General features: G+C 37.3%; 1 protein-coding gene across 1 annotated transcript in view; it reads right to left on the reverse strand.

Annotated features, from left to right (window-relative positions):
• Positions 1-13,454: 13,454 nt before the first annotated feature.
• The window catches only part of ITGA1 (integrin subunit alpha 1), a 164,563-nt gene continuing 157,023 nt past the window's right edge, over positions 13,455-20,994 (reverse strand). The window contains exons 28-29 of the mRNA XM_053590825.1: positions 19,622-19,738; positions 13,455-14,738 (exon numbers count right to left, since the gene is read on the reverse strand). Of these exons, the coding sequence (XP_053446800.1) occupies positions 14,694-14,738; positions 19,622-19,738 (162 nt within the window). The 3' untranslated portion in view covers positions 13,455-14,693. The remainder of the gene's footprint in view (positions 14,739-19,621; positions 19,739-20,994) is intronic.

Below are 20,994 nucleotides of genomic sequence, written 5' to 3' on the forward strand. Positions count from 1 at the left end.
TTATTTTTGTTGTTGTTGCAATTGCCATGGCAGTCTTCTTCATGAAGTCTTCCCTCAGGCCAATATCTTCCAGTGTTTTTCCTATGCTTTCTTTGAGGATTTTTATTGTTTCATGCCTTAAATTTAAGTCCTTTATCCATCTTGAATCAATTTTTGTGAGTGGGGAAAGGTGTGGGTCCAGTTTCAGTCTTTTACATGTAGACATCCAGTTCTCCCAACACCATTTATTGAGTAGGGAGTCTTTCCCCCAAGGTATGTTCTTGTTTGGTTTATCAAAGATTAGGTGGTTGTAAAATGTTAGTTTCATTTCTTGGTTTTCAATTCGATTCCAAGTGTCTATGTCTCTGTTTTTGTGCCAGTACCATGCTGTCTTGAGAACTATGGCTTTGTAGTACAGACTAAAATCTGGTATGCTGATGCCCCCAGCTTTATTTTTGTTACAGAGAACTGCCTTAGCTATATGGGGTTTTTTCCGGTTCCATACAAAACGCAGAATCATTTTTTCCAAATCTTGAAAGTACGATGTTGGTATTTTGATAGGAATGGCATTGAATAGGTAGATTGCTTTGGGAAGTAGAGACATTTTAACAACGTTGATTCGTCCCATCCATGAGCATGGTATGTTTTTCCATTTGTTAATATCCTCTGCTATTTCCTTTCTGAGGATTTCATAGTTTTCTTTATAGAGGTCCTTCACCTCCTTCATTAGGTATATTCCTAGGTATTTCATTTTCTTTGAAACAATGGTGAAGGGAGTTGTGTCCTTAATTAGCTTCTCTAATTTTTTTTATTTTTTATTTTTTTTTTTTAATTTGGCCGGGGCTGGGTTTGAACCCACCACCTCCGGCATATGGGACCGGCGCCCTACCCGCTGAGCCACAGGCGCCACCCCTTAATTAGCTTCTCATCTTGACTGTTATTGGTGTACACAAAGGCTACTAACTTGTGGACATTGATTTTATATCCTGAAACATTACTGTATTTTGTGATGACTTCTAGGAGTCTTGTGGTTGAGTCTTTGGGATTCTCTAAGTATAGGATCATGTTGTCAGCAAAGAGGGAGAGTTTGACCTCCTCTGCTCCCATTTGGATTCCCTTTATTTCCTTGTCTTGCCTAATTGTATTGGCTAGAACTTCCAGCACTACGTTGAATAGTAAAGGTGACGGAGGACAACCTTGTCTGATTCCAGTTCTAAGAGGAAAAGCTTTGAGTTTTACTCCATTCAGTAAAATATTGGCTGTGGGTTTGTCATAGATAGCTTCAATCAGTTTTAGAAATGTGCCACCTATGCCTATACTCTTCAGTGTTCTAATTAGAAAAGGATGCTGGATTTTATCAAATGCTTTTTCTGCATCTATTGAGAGGATCATGTGATCTTTATTTTTGCCTCTGTTAATATGGTGGATAATGTTTATAGACTTGTGTATGTTAAACCAGCCTTGCATCCCTGGGATGAAGCCTACTTGATCATGATGAATGACTTTTTTGATGATAAGCTGTAATCTATTGGCTAGGATTTTGTTGAGAATTTTTGCATCTATATTCATGAGTGAGATTGGTCTGAAATTCTCCTTTTTGTTTGGGTCTTTTCCTGGTTTTGGTATCAGGGTGATGTTTGCTTCATAGAATGTGTTGGGGAAGATTCCTTCTTCCTCAAATTTTTGGAATAATTACTGCAGTACAGGAATAAGCTCTTCCTTGAAGGTTTGATAGAATTCTGGAGTGAAGCCATCTGGACCAGGGCATTTTTTGGTTGGAAGATTTTTTGTTTCTTTTATCTCAGTGCTTGAAATTGGTCTGTTCAGGAGCTCTATTTCTTCCTGGCTGAGTCTAGGGAGAGTGTGTGATTCCAAATATTGATCCATATCTTTCACATTGTCAAATTTCTGGGCATAGAGTTTCTGGTAGCATTCAGAGATGATCTCTTGTATCTCTGTGGGATCAGTTGTTATTTCCCCTTTATCATTTCTGATTGAGGTTACTAGAGATTTTACTTTTCTATTCCTCGTTAGTCTGGCCAATGGTTTATCTATTTTATTTATTTTTTCAAAAAACCAACTCCTTGTTTCATTAATTTTCTGAATGATTCTTTTGTTTTCAATTTCATTGATCTCTGATTTGATTTTGGATATTTCTTTTCTTCTACTGAGTTTAGGCTTAGATTGTTCTTCTTTTTCCAATTCCATTAGATCTCTTGTGAGATTGTTGATGTGCTCTCTTTCTGTTTTTCGAATGTAGGCATCTAAAGCGATGAATTTTCCTCTGAAAACTGCTTTTGCAGTATCCCACAGGTTTTGGTAGCTTGTGTCTTCATTGTTGTTATGCTCAAGGAAGTTAATGATTTCCTGTTTTATTTCTTCCTGCACCCATCTGTTATTCAACAGAAGATTGTTTAATTTTCATGCCTTTGGATGGGGTCGAGCATTTTTGTTAGAGTTGAGTTCCACCTTTAGTGCCTTATGGTCTGAGAAGATACAAGGTAAAATTTCAATTCTTTTGATTCTGTTGATATTTGTTTTGTGTCCCAGGATATGATCAATTTTGGAGAATGTTCCATGAGGTGATGAGAGGAATGTATATTCTTTATCTTTGGGATGGAGTGTTCTATATGCGTCTATCAAGCACAGTTGTTCTAGGGTCTCATTTAAATCTCTTATATCCTTGTTTAATTTCTGTTTAGAGGATCTGTCCAGCTCTGTAAGAGGAGTGTTAAGGTCCCCTGTTATGATGGTATTATCAGATATCATATTGCTCAGACTGAGTAAGGTCTGTTTCAAGAATCTGGGAGCATTTAAAATGGGTGCATAAATATTTAGAATTGAAATGTCTTCTTGTTTTATTTTTCCCTTGACCAATATAAAGTGACCATCTTTGTCTTTTTTGACTTTAGTTGCTTTAAATCCACATGTATTGAAAATAAGATTGCAACTCCTCTTTTCTTCTGAATTCCATTTGCCTGAAAAATTGTCTTCCAACCCTTGATTCGGAGCTTTAATTTGTCTTTTGAAGCCAGGTGTGTTTCTTGCAGACAGCAAATAGATGGCTTGTGTTTTTTAATCCAGTCAACCAATCTATGTCTCTTCAGTGGGGAATTCAAGCCATTAACATTTATTGAGATAATTGATGAGTGTGGTAGTATTCTATTCGTCTTATTTTGTGAGAGTCCATTGCTTAGTTTTATCTTTTGCATCAGTGTGGAGGTTAGGTTCTGTCCTTTAATTTCTGAGTTCTTACTTTGCTGCTGATCCATTGTGGTGGTCAGTGTGCAGAACAGGTTGAAGTATTTCCTGTAGAGCTGGTCTTGTTGTGGCGAATTTCCTCAATGTTTGTATATCCGTAAATGATTTGATTTCTCCATCAATTTTGAAGCTTAGCTTAGCAGGGTACAGAATTCTGGGCTGGAAATTGTTCTGTTTAATAGATTAAAGGTAGATGACCATTGTCTTCTTGCTTGGAAAGTTTCATTAGAGAAGTCTGCGGTCACTCTGATGGATTTGCCCTTGTAGGTCAACTGGTGCTTACTCCTGGCAGCTTGCAGAATCTTTTCTTTTGTCTTGACTTTGGACAGGTTCATCACAATGTGTCTTGGAGAAGCTCGGTTAGAGTTGAGGTGACCTGGGGTCTGATAGCCCTCTGAAAGCAGTGTGTCAGAATCTTTGGTGATATTTGGGAAATTTTCTTTTATAATATTCTCTAGTATGGCTTCCATTCTCTGGGGCATTCTTCTTCCCCTTCTGGAATTCCTATAACTCGTATGTTGGAACGCTTCTTGAAGTCCCATAATTCTGACAGTGAACGTTCTGCTTTCTGTCTCTTCTTTTCTGCCTCTTTTACTATCTGAGTTATCTCAAGAACTTTGTCTTGTACCTCTGAAATTCTTTCTTCTGCATGGTCTAACCTGTTGCTGATACTTTCCATTGCATCTTTAAGTTCCCTAATTGACTGTTTCAGTTCCTTCAGCTCTGCTATATCCTTTTTATATTCTTCATATCGTTCATCTCTTATTTGATTCTGTTTTTGGATTTCCTTTTGGTTATTTTCCACTTTATTAGCAGTTTCCTTCATTGTTTCCATCATTTCTTTCATTGTTTTCAACATGTATATTCGAAATTCCCTTTCTGTCTTTCCTAACATTTCTTCATAGATGGAATCATCTGCAGTAGCTACCTCATGGTCCCTTGGCGGGGTTGTTCTGGACTGGTTCTTCATGTTGGCTGGAGTTTTTTGCTGATTCTTCCTCATGAGTGATTTCTTTTATCTGTTTCCTTGCCCTAATTTTTCCTTTCACTTCCTCTTGCTCTTTAAGTTCTCGTGCCTGTGGAAGTTGCGGGCAGGTTTAGATGGACTGAACACATGCGATCACTTGCCGGTTTTCCACTGTTTTAGTCCTCCTCTTGGCGTCCAGACGTCTCTCGCTGACTCCCTGTATCCTCTCAGGGGTGATGATAGGCAGATCCCACAAGCCAGAGATGCCTGGAGTCCTATCTCCCAGACTCACGGTGCCCAGATGCAAGGAAGCTGTTACTTGGCTGCCGTCTTGCTCCGCCTCCTCCGAGATGCCTCATATATAGAGATCTTATTGATTCTGTTTCTCTGGAGATCCTTGACTTAAACAGTCTATCAGTTCTTATATTTACTCAATAATAAATGAATATTTACTATGTGCCAAGGGGTACAAAGATAGCTGTGTGTTCTCCTGTACCTGTTTTCATTTCTCTTCCAGTGACTTCCTCCCTGTCAAGTCCCTGCCCCTGGGGAAAATAGCTTTGGAGTCAGGTGGCGCTTGGCTTTAATTTCAGCATCACCACTTACTAACTTTATAATCTTGAACCAGCTCCTTAGCTCCTTTGAGTCTTAAGTAACATTATCTGTTAAATAAGAATAATAATAACACCATCACTTAGTGTTCTTGATGGGATTAAAAGGCATGCTGGAAAATTGCCCAGCTTGATGGCTGGTGTGGGAGGCAGGCAACAGATGTTAGTCTCTGCTCTTTCTCTCCTTGTAGAAAAATGCAACCTTATCAGTTTCATTCAAAACTGTCTACTTTCCCTCTATTATTGCTTTGCAAGCTCTAATCATACACCTCTTTCAGAATTCAAATGACTCTCCATCTAAACAATTCTCATTCATGTGTTTGCTGACGTACATACTTAGACATATGCACACAGAAAATACATATTCTGCTTAAAGACAACTAGAGCAGACAATAGTGACTTCAAACTTCCAAAAATCTCTGACAAGATGCTGGTGACACCATTTATTTAGTGGTTCATCATAGAAGATGAAAAAACTGATGTGCTATCAAACAATATACTAGTTGGAATCTTTGCATAATTACCCGCCTTTTAATGATGAGGTATGCAGAACAGGCAGGAATGAAAGAAGTGTGTAGAAAGAAATAAAAGCTGGTACTTGAGTGAAACAGAATAGAAACATCTAAAAGTAAATGAGGGAAGAAAACTGCAAAGGAGAGACTTGGCATGCAAAGCTAAAGAGACCTGGGCATTTCATCAAGGATTGAGTCCCCATCATGGCTATGTTCAGCTCCACTAATTACAGTCTGATAGCCAATTCTGGATGCTACATTTTATTCACCAGGTTGAGATATTTCCACTCTTGCTTTTGGAATGCCATTCCGAGTTGCAGGTTCTAAATGAATTTATGCCACATGTACTCAGCTGAAAGATACTACAAAAACAACAAAAACAGTAGCTGAGTGGAGTGGAAGAGAAAGACAAAATCTGCAGGTGTTTCAATGCTGCTTTTACAAGCCAGTGCAATTTCATAAAGGACCAACTAGAGCCTTGGCATTTTTCCAAACTGCATGTATCTGTGAAGTGCATGGCAGTCTGGGTGCCTACAAACTATGGTACTTGCCCTATTATTCCTCCATCAGGGTAGGATTTAGACCATTACAACCAGAACCTGTGCAGGTCAGAGGTTCTTTTACACATCAGTTTAAGACTTAAGTTTCAGAGAGGGGTGATTCCATGGATTCTGCCCTATTCCAAGTTTCATTTTTTGTGAAATGAACTTGGACTAGAACTTACATTATCAGTTCTAGTAATGATAATGTAAGTTCTAGTCCAAGTTTGAAGGCCTGAAAACCTTCGGTGTGCCAATGGCTTAAATTCTAATCTGAGGGCAGAAGACAGATGTCTCAATTCAAGGTGTCAGGTGGAGGGAGAAAACTGTCCTTTAACCTGTCTTTTGTTTCATTTAGCCCTCCAACAGATTGGATGAAGCCAAGGAGTCCTTGAAAGTCTGTTGGGCATCAAAATCAATCAAAGGAAAAATCTAGGGCTTCTATAGGCTCAGTGGAATTCCAAGGGTCTCTGTCTCCCTCACAAGATTAGAATCTTCCCAAGTCTGGAATTACATATTTTCTCTTGTGATTACTATTTGCGTAGTGTATCTTTATTCCATCATTTTCCTGTCAACCTATTTATGCCTTTTATCTAAGAACTATCTCTGTTAGAATATAGATGGATTTTTGTTCTTTTATCAGTCTGAAAAAGTCTCTGCTTTTTAATTTGAGTGTTTAGATCATTTACCTTTAATGTAATTATGGATATGGTCGGAAATACATTTGCCATATTGCTATTTGTTTTCTGTATGTTTCCTGTTATATTTGATCTTCTATTCCTCCTTCACTGCCTTCTTTTTGTTAATCCTGGTAATGTAATGTGCCAGATTTTTGGCTCTGACAAAAGTCTTTCTTTCTCTGGGACTATTAATAAGATTATTAACAAAATAATCATGGTTTTGCATGATAAACAAAACCACACTTTCTATTATTCTTAGTGAGATTATTTTATGTACATTTCCTCTTCCACTCTTTGTTATCAGTCACACCCAGTTTTACTTGAAGAAGTAGCTAAAAAAGTAACTATTCAACATGTGGACTATGGAGAATTCTGGTATGGAATGTGTATGGTGGTTATTGACACAGAGGGAGAAGAGGGGTGAGTGCGTAATTTTCTTCTTTACTGTTAACTCCAGAACAAAGGAAGTATTTGATGACTATCACCTTTTTGATGCTAAGGAAAAATTAAGTAATATTACATTTTTAAAATTTGCAGGGCATTCTTTGTGTTTTTTAAGTACATAAATTCCGGGGTTGGTGTGCTGGATGTTTTTAAATTATTACCACTGATTTTCAAATTTTGTATGTTTATATAGTCCCCTTTTATTATAGATGAATTTTTTTTAATGATTTAAAAATTAACGATTATTTAAAAGCAATTCAAATAATGTTATAAAGAAGAAAATAGACATCAGTTCTAGCCTTCCTAATTAATGATTGGCTGTGTTTGGTGAACATTCCTCCTGACATCTGCCTATAAGTATCATATTACTGTATTTTTATAATCAGGGTAAATAAAAACATCACAAAAGATAAGAAAGCAAATGTGCCTATGTTATTGATTTACAAATAATAAACTTTGATGTATACCATTTATTTTCTAGTGAATGTACTCAGATTCCTCCTTAGTATCATCACTGCATTCTCTTTCTGGATGAGGAGTGAAGGGGAGAAGAAGTATTTACTTCACAGTAAGAGAGAAAAGAGAGGGCATTGGAAATATGTTCTGTTGAAAATTCGGTACAAGGCTTAAAAAACAATCTCTTCCTAATTCAGTCTCTCGCTTCTGTAAAAATAGCTCCCCATTCAGCCTGCAGCACCATTTGAGGATGAAACTTTTTACAGGATAACCAGGTGTTATTTCTGCTGAAACTTTCTCCTGTATTTTCTTGTAGCCCTTATAGATTAAAATTGTTATTTCTTTAAACTATAGATTGAATAAAGAAAAGAACCCTTTTTAAAATTTCTTTTTTTGTCTCTCACTACATGGTACAATCCATTACTGAACGGCAGATGATTTATTATTGAAACATCTCATTAGGAGAAAATATGTGGTGATATAGATCCTGTGGGTTTTGTCTCAAGTGTGCAAAAACGGAATCACATTGCTATATCTTGTACAGGAAACACCATAGACAGATTTTTTTTTCCTCTTAGAGCATTAAAGTGAAAACCTGCTAAGGAACTAAAAAAAAGTTGGAGCTTTGGAAGCAGATTCATTTTGGAAAAAATTTGTGTACTGAAAATCACAGCCATCTCATTCTTCTTTGAAAGTCATTTATTTATTTAACATATAAGACAGGATGCTCATCTACCTTGACGTAAAATACACAGCTGATGCACAAGATAAGACGGAATTATACAAAAATACCAACTTTCTGACCTCATGTCAGTCTACAGGATATGCCATACACAGGACATTCAAAAGCTCTTTTACTCTCTCAGCTATTTCTAATTATATCAGCTTAAATGACTGTTGACCTGACGATTGATTTCTTTCTAAAAATAGATTTATGCAAGGCACATAATAAATTACTAGCATCAAAAAAAGGTTGTGCTTCTTTGTTCTTGAATACAATCAAAACATTTTTTTTGAGTTTATCCAATGAAAATCTTATAGAAATGCACACATCCCTAAGTCATTCATTTTAATGAGTTTATTCTGAGGTAAATTAAAAAATGAACAATGCAATATACTTAATGATAGATAAGGTAGAAAAGTTTATTGGAGTGATAGACGTTCAGGGCAGTGGTTCTTATAAGCAATTTAAAAATACAAAATGAATACAATCCTTCACACTGCCCGTCAGGAATTTTACAACCTCATAGTAGTAACACACAGTATACCATTCTCCTTACAGGCCGATATTTCCTAATAAGGAATGCAGAGCATCTATTTCATCCTGAGTACACGCAGGCGGGGTCAGAAATAAAATGCTAAATAACATCTCTTGTGTGAAATGGTTCTAGAATGAAGACGGTCAGAGATGTTGCTGTGTCTCGTGATTGTTTTAACTTGCATCCAGAGAGTGTCAAACTCCAGGAAATTAGCCCTGGTTAATCTCCAGGAAAGAATACACGTTTGCTCTTATTTAATGAACAATTTACCTGTGCAAAGCACATGTGTTAGTATTGTGAGGCAGAGCACATGTGGTCTGAGCGAGCTGACAGTATTCTGAGAAACAAGGACACAGACATAAAAGATAAACAGTTTCATCTTCTCCCACTCCATTTTTTTTTTCTGTCTTTCAAGGTGCAAGGTGCTTCAGGGGCCTCACAGAAAGATTGTCACCTGCACTGGACCTATGTGGTGGCTGTCTTCTGCTTGGCTACCCCTTCAAGGGAGGAACAATTATGTTCACTCATTTTCCCCCCACTCCATCTTTCTCCATGTCTTAAAAAACAGGGGTGGCGACAGGTAATGTCAGTAGGGTACTGTTCAAGAACACAACTGGCTTTTATTCCGGTGTCATTTGGAAGATTTATTTTTACAATTTTGGCCCCAATTTAGGTGAAACTAACATCTAGACAGATATCATAGTTATGAGTGTCAATGGTCCCTGGTTCTTGACATGATTTCTGTAGTATGTCAGATAAAATACTTCTGAATCTCTGCTCACCAACAAAGATAACATGCCACCAACCAAGGGGCACAGGGCAGAAAATGGCCTTGATGAGGAAGCCTTCAATCAAAGCAAAACATCCCCACTTCACATTTGAGTAAAGAAGACGCCAACCAGAAAGCAGAAGGTGGAGATGCTGCAAATTCGCTTTGGCTCCTGCTGCCCAGGCCTCACGCCATTGAAATTCTCGGCAGATGGAAAATGCAGGGAAGTTCTGTGTAAACTCTTAAATTCATTAGGACTGGGGAAAAGTTTTGCTATATGTAAAATAGAATGTCATTCTTAGCTATTTTTACTTTGGGATAGTAAAATCTTGGCAAGAAGTGCTCGAGTGTGCCTAATAGGAGGTGTTGGTCTGAGAGCATGAGGGTGGTAGTGGATTCTGGGGTTAAGCTCAGGCCATTTGTAAGTGGCAAAAGGAATTGGACTTCCTGGGGGCCAGAAATTGTAGGGTACAGCTGGGCTGGGGTTAAGAGTCTGTGTATGCTGCTTTACATCTTCCTCAAAGCTGATGGCTAAAGGCTATAACTTTGAATTTCTACATTTAAGGTTAAATTTTAGTATAAGAATCAAGGGGATACTGATTTATCCACCAGATTCTGATGTTAGGATTTAACTCTGTTTTTATTGTTTTGCATAATAATGTACAACAGCGCTTCCACTTGGGAGGCTTCCATTAGTCTTCGGTACTGTGCTTTGGGTTTCTTTCCTGAGCATCCAGCAGTGGCTTCTAAATTTCTCTGTGGCCGGAGTTTAGGGACAGCAGTCTGATTGGAGTCATGGAGCATCACCTTGAGGCTGTGTGTGCACGGAAGAGGCTGCTGTTTACAATCAGACTGTACATCTGAGTTTTTAAAAATAGCATTGATTTGAGGATTTTAAGGCTTTTCTTTTAAAATGTTTAGATATTTCCCTGGGTAAGGATGGGATTGTGGGGTGCTGACACAAAGCCACTGGAGGGCTGTTTCCTGCCGCCTTCCCCACTGGCACCTTGCTGGTAATGTCCCATAGTGGTTTGTAAATCTCTTTAAAATGTTCCATCGCTGAAGTGCATTCCGCTCTGTCCCTGCTTTACATGTCTTATACCACGTCACTGTTGTAGAGTGCCTCTGAAGAACCCAACATTGAGATCCTGTACAATGATCAATTCACTGCAGCTAGTATTCACAGCAAACAGAAAACAGGTTTTATTAACAGATTTTTCTCCAGTAGTCTTCTTGAAAATCTCCCTTGAGGAAGAAGACAAATGGAGGGGGATTGAGACGTGCTGGAAATAAGCGAAGAATGCTATTTGAAAAATGGATTTGGGAGAAGCCACTTTATTTGAACAATCACATGAATGCACCTGGCACATGAGACGAGCTCTGGGCTTGTTTCTTCATATTGGGCAAAACAAGGCAGTCAATTCACAGGGAGTGAATTGCAAGGATTACACCACATGCAGCAAAGACACCCCCTGTGTGGAAGCACATTCCTCAGAACCAGAGCAGCTTCATTCACAGGGTGCAAGCTGTGGTCCCAGAGATAATGCTGGCAGGATTAACACCGCCTCCGCTACATCTCAGCTGTACTCAACACATCACTGTTTTTTCTTTTGATGCAAATATTTCCATTTTCCAGTTGTGCCTCAAGTTTGGTACAAGGAAAAGAGGGGGCTGGATGTGGTGGTTGGTGGTTCACATCTGTAATCCTAGCACTTTGGGAGGCCAAGATGGAAGGATTGTTTGAGGTCAGGAGTTTAAGACCAGCCTGAGCAACACAGAGAGACCTCATCTCTACAAAAAGTAGAAAAGTTAGCTGGGCATGGTGGCAGGGGCCTGTAGTCGCAGCTACTTGGGAAGCTGAGACAGGAGGATCACTTGAGTCCAGGAGTTTGAGGCTGAAGTGAGCTATGATCATGCCACTACCCTCATGTCCAAGAGACAAAGTGAAGCTCTATCTCCAAGAAAACAAAACAAAATAAAAACAAAAAGAAAAGAAGACATTTGTTTACGTAAATATATGCCCGTGAATATACAAATGCATTTATAGATAAAATTATTATGGTGGCATAAGCATAAAATTCTGTGAAAATATCTTTCACCACAAGCCTCTTTTCAAACACAGAAAATATCCAGAGACTAAATTGCCCATGAACTTATTGCTTAGAGGAAAATAGTTTAACTAATTGGATCATGGAAGTTTAAACTGGAACATAGAACTTAAAGATATTTACAAAGGATGACCTTTGACAGTGTTGTGTGCAGGGTTCTGGGTTCCTTGAGAAAGTGAAACTGCTCCTTGGGGGCTGCTGTGTAGGTCTGATTTCATGGTGGGGGGGTCACCTTTTTGACTTCCTTGCTTTCAACTCCTTCCCTCTGTGGCAAGTCCATTCTGCTTCAGAAGGGCTGACAGACACCTTTCCAGGACTTTTGTCAAGCTGATTGTCAATTTCCAAGCAGATTGTGTCATTTCATAGTTTGAAAATGGCCACTTAGACCATGAAAATTGGCAAATGATACAAACCAGAGATTTTTGTTTTTCCTTCTGGACAGTAAGTTGGTAAATAATTTAGCAATATACTATTGTAGATTGGGTCAGGAAAGGGACAGCACACACAGTGTGGTTCACAAAGGAAGCAATAATCAATCTTTGAGAATACCAAAGTTGAAGAGAGCTTTTGAAAATTGAATTTAACCAGTAAAGCTCATAAATAGTCTTACATGTCATTCACTTTTCTTATTAAATGTTTTAAGATAAAATTAGTCTATTGTATTTCTTACTAATTAAATGTGTTTTAGAACATTTGTACAAAGCTAATTTGGAATATCTATTCACATTTTTAAATCAAAGCCTCTATTTTTATGTTTCCTAAATGGTTGTAGAACCGTAAGCTAAACCTAAATATTAATAAAAATGGCACTATGAAAAGTGGACAAACCAAACGTTCCCTGCACGTCTAGCTTTTATGTTTATATTTTGTGAATTCTGTCATTTGGTGTTATTGAGGTATTTAGATTTAATTTGTGTGTACACACATGTACACACACAAACCTCAACAAGTTACGATATTAGGGATAAGGGATCTCTGGTTCATTAAATATTCTACTTAATAACCAGGAATAACTTAAGTTACAAATTATTCAAGGCATGTAAGTAGCTGTTTGATTTGGCCAAATAGCTCTTCCTCTCTCTTCTGAAAACTTTAAAATCCTTTCATTTCTGTTTCCCCCTTGGAGTAACATGTACTTAGTATCAGTGTAACACACTCTAGGTTCAGTGAAAGCTTCATCTAACAGTCACAGATTCCTAATATGAATTTAAATTTATCAGTTAGATCTACTTCTGAGAATGTGCTGACATCACAGCAGAGCTGCTGAACAGGCGAGCACTGGCGTGGCACAACATGGAAACTCCGATGAAGAGAGACCCTGAGTTTTGGGGGGCAAAGAAAGAATGATTTCTGAACCAAGAGATAGCAAGAATGAAGGAAATTCCCAAAGTGTATATTTCTGAACAACAGCAGGCCAGCAGGAAGACAGCAAATCTCTAGGAAGAGTCATTCTTTCTTCTAGTTACTGATGACCTTGGCATCCTCCAGGCCTTCGAATCTCAGAAGTCGATGTGGAGAGCCAAGAGGTGGGCTGACTCTTCAGATAATTCCTTGGAAATTTGTTTGAAAAAATCAAATCTATGACATTTAAGTTCCCTGCTGGTTTGCTGCTTTTTGAGAAAAGCAGAGCCTAGGACTTTCTGGACGATTACAGATTTTCCTCTTGTACTGGTAAGTTGGGTAGAAAAGTAGAGTCATTGCAGAAGTATCAGCAAACTTTACAGCAGTAGTTCACACATGCAGCTACTATCCATCCATTCGTTGTCATTTTCCTAAGAATGGAATGACCTAGAAGCTTATGGTACAGTAGGGTCCAATGAACCACAATGATTACTTCAAGAACAAAGAAGCACATGCAAAGGTGTGGTGTCTTTCTGTTGGTCGAAGCTTTCAAACCTCGAGTTCTTTAAAAATACATTTCTGGGGTTCTATTTAAATATCAATATGCCACACTCAAAAAGCAGTGACTACGACATCAAATGTAATACTGAAATGGTATACTGTCTTTTCATAAAAATAAGAATTGTTTTTAGAAATTAAATATCGTAAAAAAAAAAACATTAAAAATAAACATACCCTCACAGCATAGGGATCTGCATGAACCCTGTACCGAGGAGTTGAGGAAATCCCTCCTTTGGGTCACATCCTGGGACCCCTAGCATTTAACTGATACTCAGAACAGATGGTTTTAGTATTTCCGTGGCATCTATCCACGTGGCCACGTTCCCTTCAGAAACCAATGTAGCATATCTCCTGCACATCATGGCTTTTCATGACAAATCCCTGTTATGTCACAAAAACTTCTTTAAGTGTTTTTTCAGTATAAAAGAGTTTTACGTTTACAGTTCAATATCAAACTTACACAAGTTTTATAAAAGCTGAAATTACTCCATTCGTTGCTTGTATTTTTAAATGAGTCTTTCTTGATTTTTCCACCCTGCCTAGAATGTCAGCTCAATTGTACTATTTTCCAAACAACTTAAGGGAGGGAAAAATCTTTCCAAGTACAGAACCCAACACAAAGATGCTGAATGTATTCTCTGTGATTTAATTCTGTATCAGTCCATTTCAGTTCATTATACATGGACTCTACAAGAAGAAAATTTTCTCATTTGAAGGGGGGAAAGTGATCTTTGTCAGGTAATTCCTTTCTTGGCATTTACAAACGCTGACTGTCATGCTTACCATGGATATCCATCAATAATCAAGGGGAGAAACTTAATTTATAGTGCTTTGAAAGTTAATGTTTCAGTAATCATAAAAATATGTTTATGCACTCTTTAAATACTTTGGATGAAGACTTAACATATAAACATATTTGTACAAGTTATTCTTTTTCTTTAAAACACTTTGTAATTTTGCTTAAATACTCAACAAAAATGAGCAACTATTTTAAAATATTTTGCATCATTTTATAAAATATATCTTTGTAGTATTCTTTTTGGATAATATTTGATTTGTCATTTTCCAAGTGATTAATCCCTGATGGATTACATAGAGTTATGTGACTGTGTCTTTAATTATATTTATAAATTTCTTGTCACATATTTGAGGCAAACCTGAGGATAGATTATTGAATAATTGCTACTTTTTCTCTTATAAAATATTTCATTTCTCCATTTTCTTCTTTAGTGGTCTTTTGAAGAATCCAATCTGTTGAGAAAACATAAAACAGAAGACAATTAAATATTTAAATCTAGGTAATAAATACTAATCTTTTGGATAATATTAAATTTAATAATATGTTGGCAATTCTGGGCATACAACTAATATTATTATTTTGCTTTTTTTTAAGCAGGCCCAGGCCAGGTTTGAAATCCCTGCCCAGCCCCCCAGTGCACAGGGCCAGCATTCTAACCACTAAGCTATGGGTGTTGGCCACAACTAATATTATTGAGAAAATTTTTTTCATTGACCTATAATATTGAATGCCAAGAAAATGACATTTATCAAATTGCTATTTCATTTTTAACTTTTTTGTTGATTAAATAAATATTTCTTGTCCCAGAGTAAAAAATAGTACACATATTAAACTAATTTAAAGGGTTCTGGGGAAATATTTTGGGATATATACAAATTGCCAATTAGCTAGCAATGTTTCTTCTTTGTCATCAGCTTTTTTTCTTTTTGTTTCCAGGAATCTGGCAGAAAAATTTCCATCAAATAACCGAAGATCAGAAATTCCAAGTCATTAGAGCTCATAGGGCATTTGGTGGGTCCAAGTGCACCACAGCTAGATTGTTAGGAAGCTTTCTGAGTTATCCAAATTACTTTTAAATGTGTTAGAACAACTACTTATCTAGGCTTGATATGAAGAGCCTTTTGAAAACATTGCCTATCATTTGAACATGATATAAAGTCATTGGCTATAAGAAAAATATCACATGTGAGTCAATAATAATTTGGAGCATCACAAAAAATTGTAAGTACTGTGCTTATTTCCTATTATATAGAAGAACAAAAATACCCATGGGGGCTGCAAGGGACCTTTGCAATTATCTAACCTAAAATGTTTATTCTTTTTATTTTATTTTTTTTAAAGAAAGAAATTAAGGGTCACAAAGAAGCAGTTTTTCAGATTTGTGTATTTTTTTAAATTTGAGAATAGGCTATAATAGATCAATCAAATGCACTGAATTAATTCTTTGAAAATACGGTTCTTTCACTTCATTTAAATCAGGAAGTTACAGTAAGTTAAGCAAACCCCCCATGTATTTATAAAATAATTATTCAATGATTGTAGGCTAAAAGGGGATATATGGTCAAAAAAATCTGCACTTTTAGGTTAGAAAAGTTTTACTGAGGGCTTATGTCTTCCGCCGTGCCAGAATCTAGTGGGTGGCAGGTGAGGAAAAGGTTAATAGCAAAACAAATGAACATGCAAACAATAATTGATTCGTTCCCCAAAATGCCAGTTCTCCACGTCTCAGGCCGTCTTCTTTGAGCCAAGTATAAAAGTGCCGGATTCACAAACCATTAGGCTCCTTAACTTGTGCCAACCTGTCCTGAGTCAAAACCAACCAGGCCCGGTTTCCCCAGAGGCAGGTGGGGAGTTTTAAGACTTTCCTCCCTTTCCTGCTCCGCCTCGCTTCTCCTCTGCCCTCTTCCCCTCTCAAGGCTTTTTGCTTCTTCTCAAAGTTCCTTTGCTCTCTACACATAAAATGTCCTATTTTAAAATGACCTCTGTTATCTAAACTTTTCCACCCCACCAGTCTGTTGCATTGGGTTTTAATGGAAGTTGTTTGATTAGAGGGGAGGTCAGGAGAAGGTAGTCTATGGCTTCAAACTGGACTGGGCCAATCCTAGCTGCACTGTGAAACAAGCCACGTTTCTTTCCAGCCCCCAGACTCCTCACAGCATCGGCTTTCCTTTTTCCCCTCCTGTATGTGTCTGTTTAGTGATCCTCTTTATTCTCCCCTAGTTCAAAAGCCTATGGCAAAGGGTCTGATAAAACAATCGCCAGCCTAAAAGTAGGTGCTTAATAAATATAACAAGGGCTATGTGCTGAGTGGATAAATGCACATGAGTAATGTATTAAAAGACTAAAAAAATGGCCAGGGGCTATTACTCATCTACTCCACCCCAGGATATGTATATTGGATGAGCCATAAAACTTCAGGTTTCATAAATACATCATCAGTGGAGAAGCTTCAGGCATCAATGTGACATAAAGTTAGGGGGAGGAATGTTCTGAGTCTGTCCTTTATACAGTCTCAGATAAGCAGGTTCAAGTGACCCCACCCGGTGATGGGCTTCATGAGAACGAGGAAGGAAGGATTGTCTGAGGTGTCTGCTCCGGATCAGATCTAATTAGTATAAAAAGATGCCTGTGGACAAGAGTAGCTCTTCTGGGCCTATTACAGACTGGTCACGTGCCTCCTGGAGGTTCCAACGGAGCCTCAAAGTCAGGGAAAGAGGGATTACTCTTTTTGGTATAATAGAATTGCTCAAAGTCTGAATCCAAAAGGGGTCCTCATTTCAAAACCAAATATTATGTTTCTGAGAGTTTATGACCTTCTTAAACAAAACCCAGTTTCTAGAGCTCCAGAATAAAGAGCTTCGTAGCTGGCCTGCCTCAGTCAGATACATTGAAAAAGTGGTGAGATCTGCAGATAAATCATTGCGTGAATCCAGAGATTTACTAGCTCTTTGGAAAGTACTTAACCTAGCCTTGCTTTTATGTCCTCTAGATGCAGTGAAAATACTGGACTGAAAAGTTGCTGTAAGGACGGCAGAGAGAAGGGAAGTGCGGGAGAGAACAGAGTGACAATTGTTGATGGTGTCGGCACAGGATTCAAATCCTTACTCTGAAGCTTACTAACCCTGTGGCTTTGGGAAACATACTTAACTCTTAAGCTCCTCAGTTTCCTTATGTACAAAAGAAGGTTCATAGTACTGTCGTCAGTTATTAAGTGAGAATGCTCCATGTGGCAGAGCTGGAAACAACTCCTACCATATGGTTCACACTTAACGAAGAGCTGATTCCTTCCCCTCTACCTTGGAATCACAGTTTGGCTCACTAAGCCTCCCCCTAAAGTGGCTACACTAACTATTATCTTCTGGTCAATACAATCCAAAGTTTGCCAAATGACCTTCTTTGGGGTCTAAAAAGAAAGTATAAAAAGCCATCGGACTGTATCAACACAACATTTATTGGATGAAGGAATGTGTTTATTTTTACATTTTATGTTTTTTCATTCTAGCCACTAGTGACTGAAGAACAGGTGAATGAAATTTCCTATTTGTTTGTCTTAAACAGAAGTATGAGGCCAGATAGAACCTGTCTAAATATTAGCTCCGGCTTTCCACTTCTCGTGTCAATCATGTCCTAAAAGTAACCCATGCGTCTGTGGGCAAGGGCAGTGCTCAGAAGAAAAGGAAATCAACATTATCACACTCTATCAAAGTAGAGGTACATATAAATGAAGAAGCCACTTTCTGTTATTTCAAGCATAATCTTGACACCAATCAGCAATAAGCCAGACCTTGGGTACCACAGTGTGGCAAAACTAGGTATTACAGGGCAGCAGTGGTGTGTTGGAGAAGGAAGGGCAGGACATTGGACATGGTGGAGAATTCTGTCTTGGGAACTTTGCTAGAGAGAAGCCATGCATTCCATTTATTAAATTAAATGCTGCTAACCTACATCTTTAACACGGCTTTGTTCATTTTCCTCTCTGACAGTAAGCCCCACAGAGATGAAGCTATTCGTTATAGGAGCATCAGAAAAAGATAGAAACAGTTGGTAATTCAGTGGGAGAGAAACTTGATATTTAAACTATTTGATGCAATAATTCTTTTGTCATGTGTTAGAAAAATAAATATGTAGACACAATCTATGTTTTTATATAGTTTGACTATTCAAAAATAATAGATAAAACACAGAGGGATATTATTTTACTATAAGTGTCCATTTGATGTTTAATTGAAAAACCATTAATTTCAACTTTTCTGTGACATTTTATTCTTTGTTAAATTTATCCCAAAAGCTGTCATCTCAGTTTTGCTTAATTTGAAATTATAAAGCTGCTAAGAGTTTTTAAAAAAACTTATATGTAAATCTCAGCCAAAGCAAAACATTATGTTAACATATAGATTTACTCAAGACAAAATAGATGGTTACTCAATTTTACAAAAGCATTTGAAACAAATGTCTATGAAACATTAAAATGTTCTTTACAATTAATTGATTAGAAAATCGCTCATCTCCACTCAGGCATACACTTTATTGTATAAAATGTGGTATCTGTGGAAGGTACCACTTAATACGAAGAAGTATTTGATATTTAAGGTACATAGAAATGTGTTATTGAAACAAGGCTTATCTTAACCATGAATTTGCTGTTTATAGTATGTATATGTCCTTAAATTGACATAGGAATTCATTCTTTTTTTTTCTATTAAAGAGATTTGTGACTCGGCGCCTGTAGCTCAGAGGCTAAGGCGCCAGCCATGTACACCAGATCTGGCGGGTTCAAACCCAGCTTGGGCCTGCCAAACGACAATGACAACCACAACCAAAAAATAGCCAGGCATTGTGGTGGGCACCTATCATACCAGCTATGTGGGAGGCTGAGGCAAGAGAATCGTTTGAGCCCAAGAGTTGGAGGTTGCTGTGGGCTGTGACGCCACAGCACTCTACTGCGGGTGACATACTGAGACTCTGTCTCAAAAAATGAAAACATATTTGTCATTCTTCTCTGTTCATAAAAGTAATGCATAATCATTGTAAAATTTCAAATATTATAGACATGTCCTCTATATGTCTATAGAGATATGTCCTATGTTCTAGAGATATCCTCCATGATTTTTGAGTATGTCCAAAATAAGGTTTTTTCCTTTCTACAAATGAGATCAAGTCATGAACAATGTTTGAAATATTTATTTTTATTTCTTCTCTTCATCTTGTTATCATTTCAATGTTTGTTTCATTGCTGTATATTATACTATATTACATAACATGGATAAATCATAATCATTTCACCAATTTTCTATTGATGATTGAAATAGAAAGTCAAAGGAAGTTTGGTGCTTACCTTCCACAGTGCTAAAATGAGCAGCATTAACAGCAATAATCCAGCAAAAGCACTCAAAAGAATGACCCATAATGGCACCCTGCCTGGTAGCCCATCTTTGGATATTTGAATAGCAAGCTGAAAATTATTAAACAAGACTGTTAACATTGATAAACACCTGTTAGAACTTCCAGAACATTGAGTTCTTGAAGGCTAGATTGTATACCAGAACACTTAATGTCATTATTACATTCAGAGAAGACATTGAGTTTGCCTTTGAAAATGCCCTTCCTCTATTTTAAATCTCTAATTATGTGAAAGTTGATTATTACTGAAAAAGTATTTATAATCTCCTTCAGAAAGTTACATAGAAAGAGTAAAATGTCAATGAATCAGAATGCTCAGAGGTAAGACTGAATTTTTAACTCAGGAAGAGTTAAAGTATTGCATGTTTAAAAAATTAATTAATAGACTTTCCTGCATTATCATAATAGTATCAATTTAGGTTGATGGTACAGGTTGTCAATATAAAAAAACCTCAGTAGATCTCCTAATTTTAATGCTAATGTGTTTATAGAAAGTATAATTTTCATAAAATAAAATGCAGAAATCTCAAGTGCACAGATAAATGAATTTGTGCATTTATCTTCATTCCAAGTGTGCTTTCTATTATGCCACACTTGTTCTTAGCTGGCTTACCTCTTGTTCCACATGTATAATTGTCAACTGTGAAACTGTGGAACAGAAACTCAAGCTCGGGCAGAGTGCCACCCAAACCTCAGTGGAATCTGCCTTCTCTGTGTCTTATCCTTGGTGTATTTGAAAAATAATCAATTCAGGGTAGACATCAATGGTTAATAATAGCTCAAGATTCTGCATTTGGGAACATCTTGATTCCTTAATGTAGAGGAAGGGGAGATTAGACAGAAAAGGAAACAGCAGGGGAGATATTTGTATAAAGTAGATACTAATCAAAATCCCTCAAATCAAGTTAGGTGGATCATAGAGGTGGCAAGAATATAGATATACACAGGATTACACCATTAAGACAGTCAAAAAAAATTTTTTTTTGAGATGGGATCTCACTATGTTGCCTAAGCTGGACTCAGGGCTTAGGTGACCTTCCCACTTCAATCTTCCCAGTATCTGGACTACAGGTATAAGCCACTATCCCAGGCTAAGACGGATTTTTAAACACATCTAAAACAATTTCCTGAATTTACAAGTATGAAAACTGAAGTCTAGATTCCTATCAGCGGCTTCATTCAGATCACACAATTACAAAATGATCGCTTTTATCAATACATGTATAATTTTCCTTTAGGATGAATGTAGAATAAATATTCCGAGAGGAATGTATAACTAACATTATTGGAAAATAAAACTATAAAATT

This window comes from Nycticebus coucang, chromosome 1 (assembly GCF_027406575.1).
Source record: "Nycticebus coucang isolate mNycCou1 chromosome 1, mNycCou1.pri, whole genome shotgun sequence".
Taxonomy (NCBI): domain Eukaryota; kingdom Metazoa; phylum Chordata; class Mammalia; order Primates; family Lorisidae; genus Nycticebus; species Nycticebus coucang.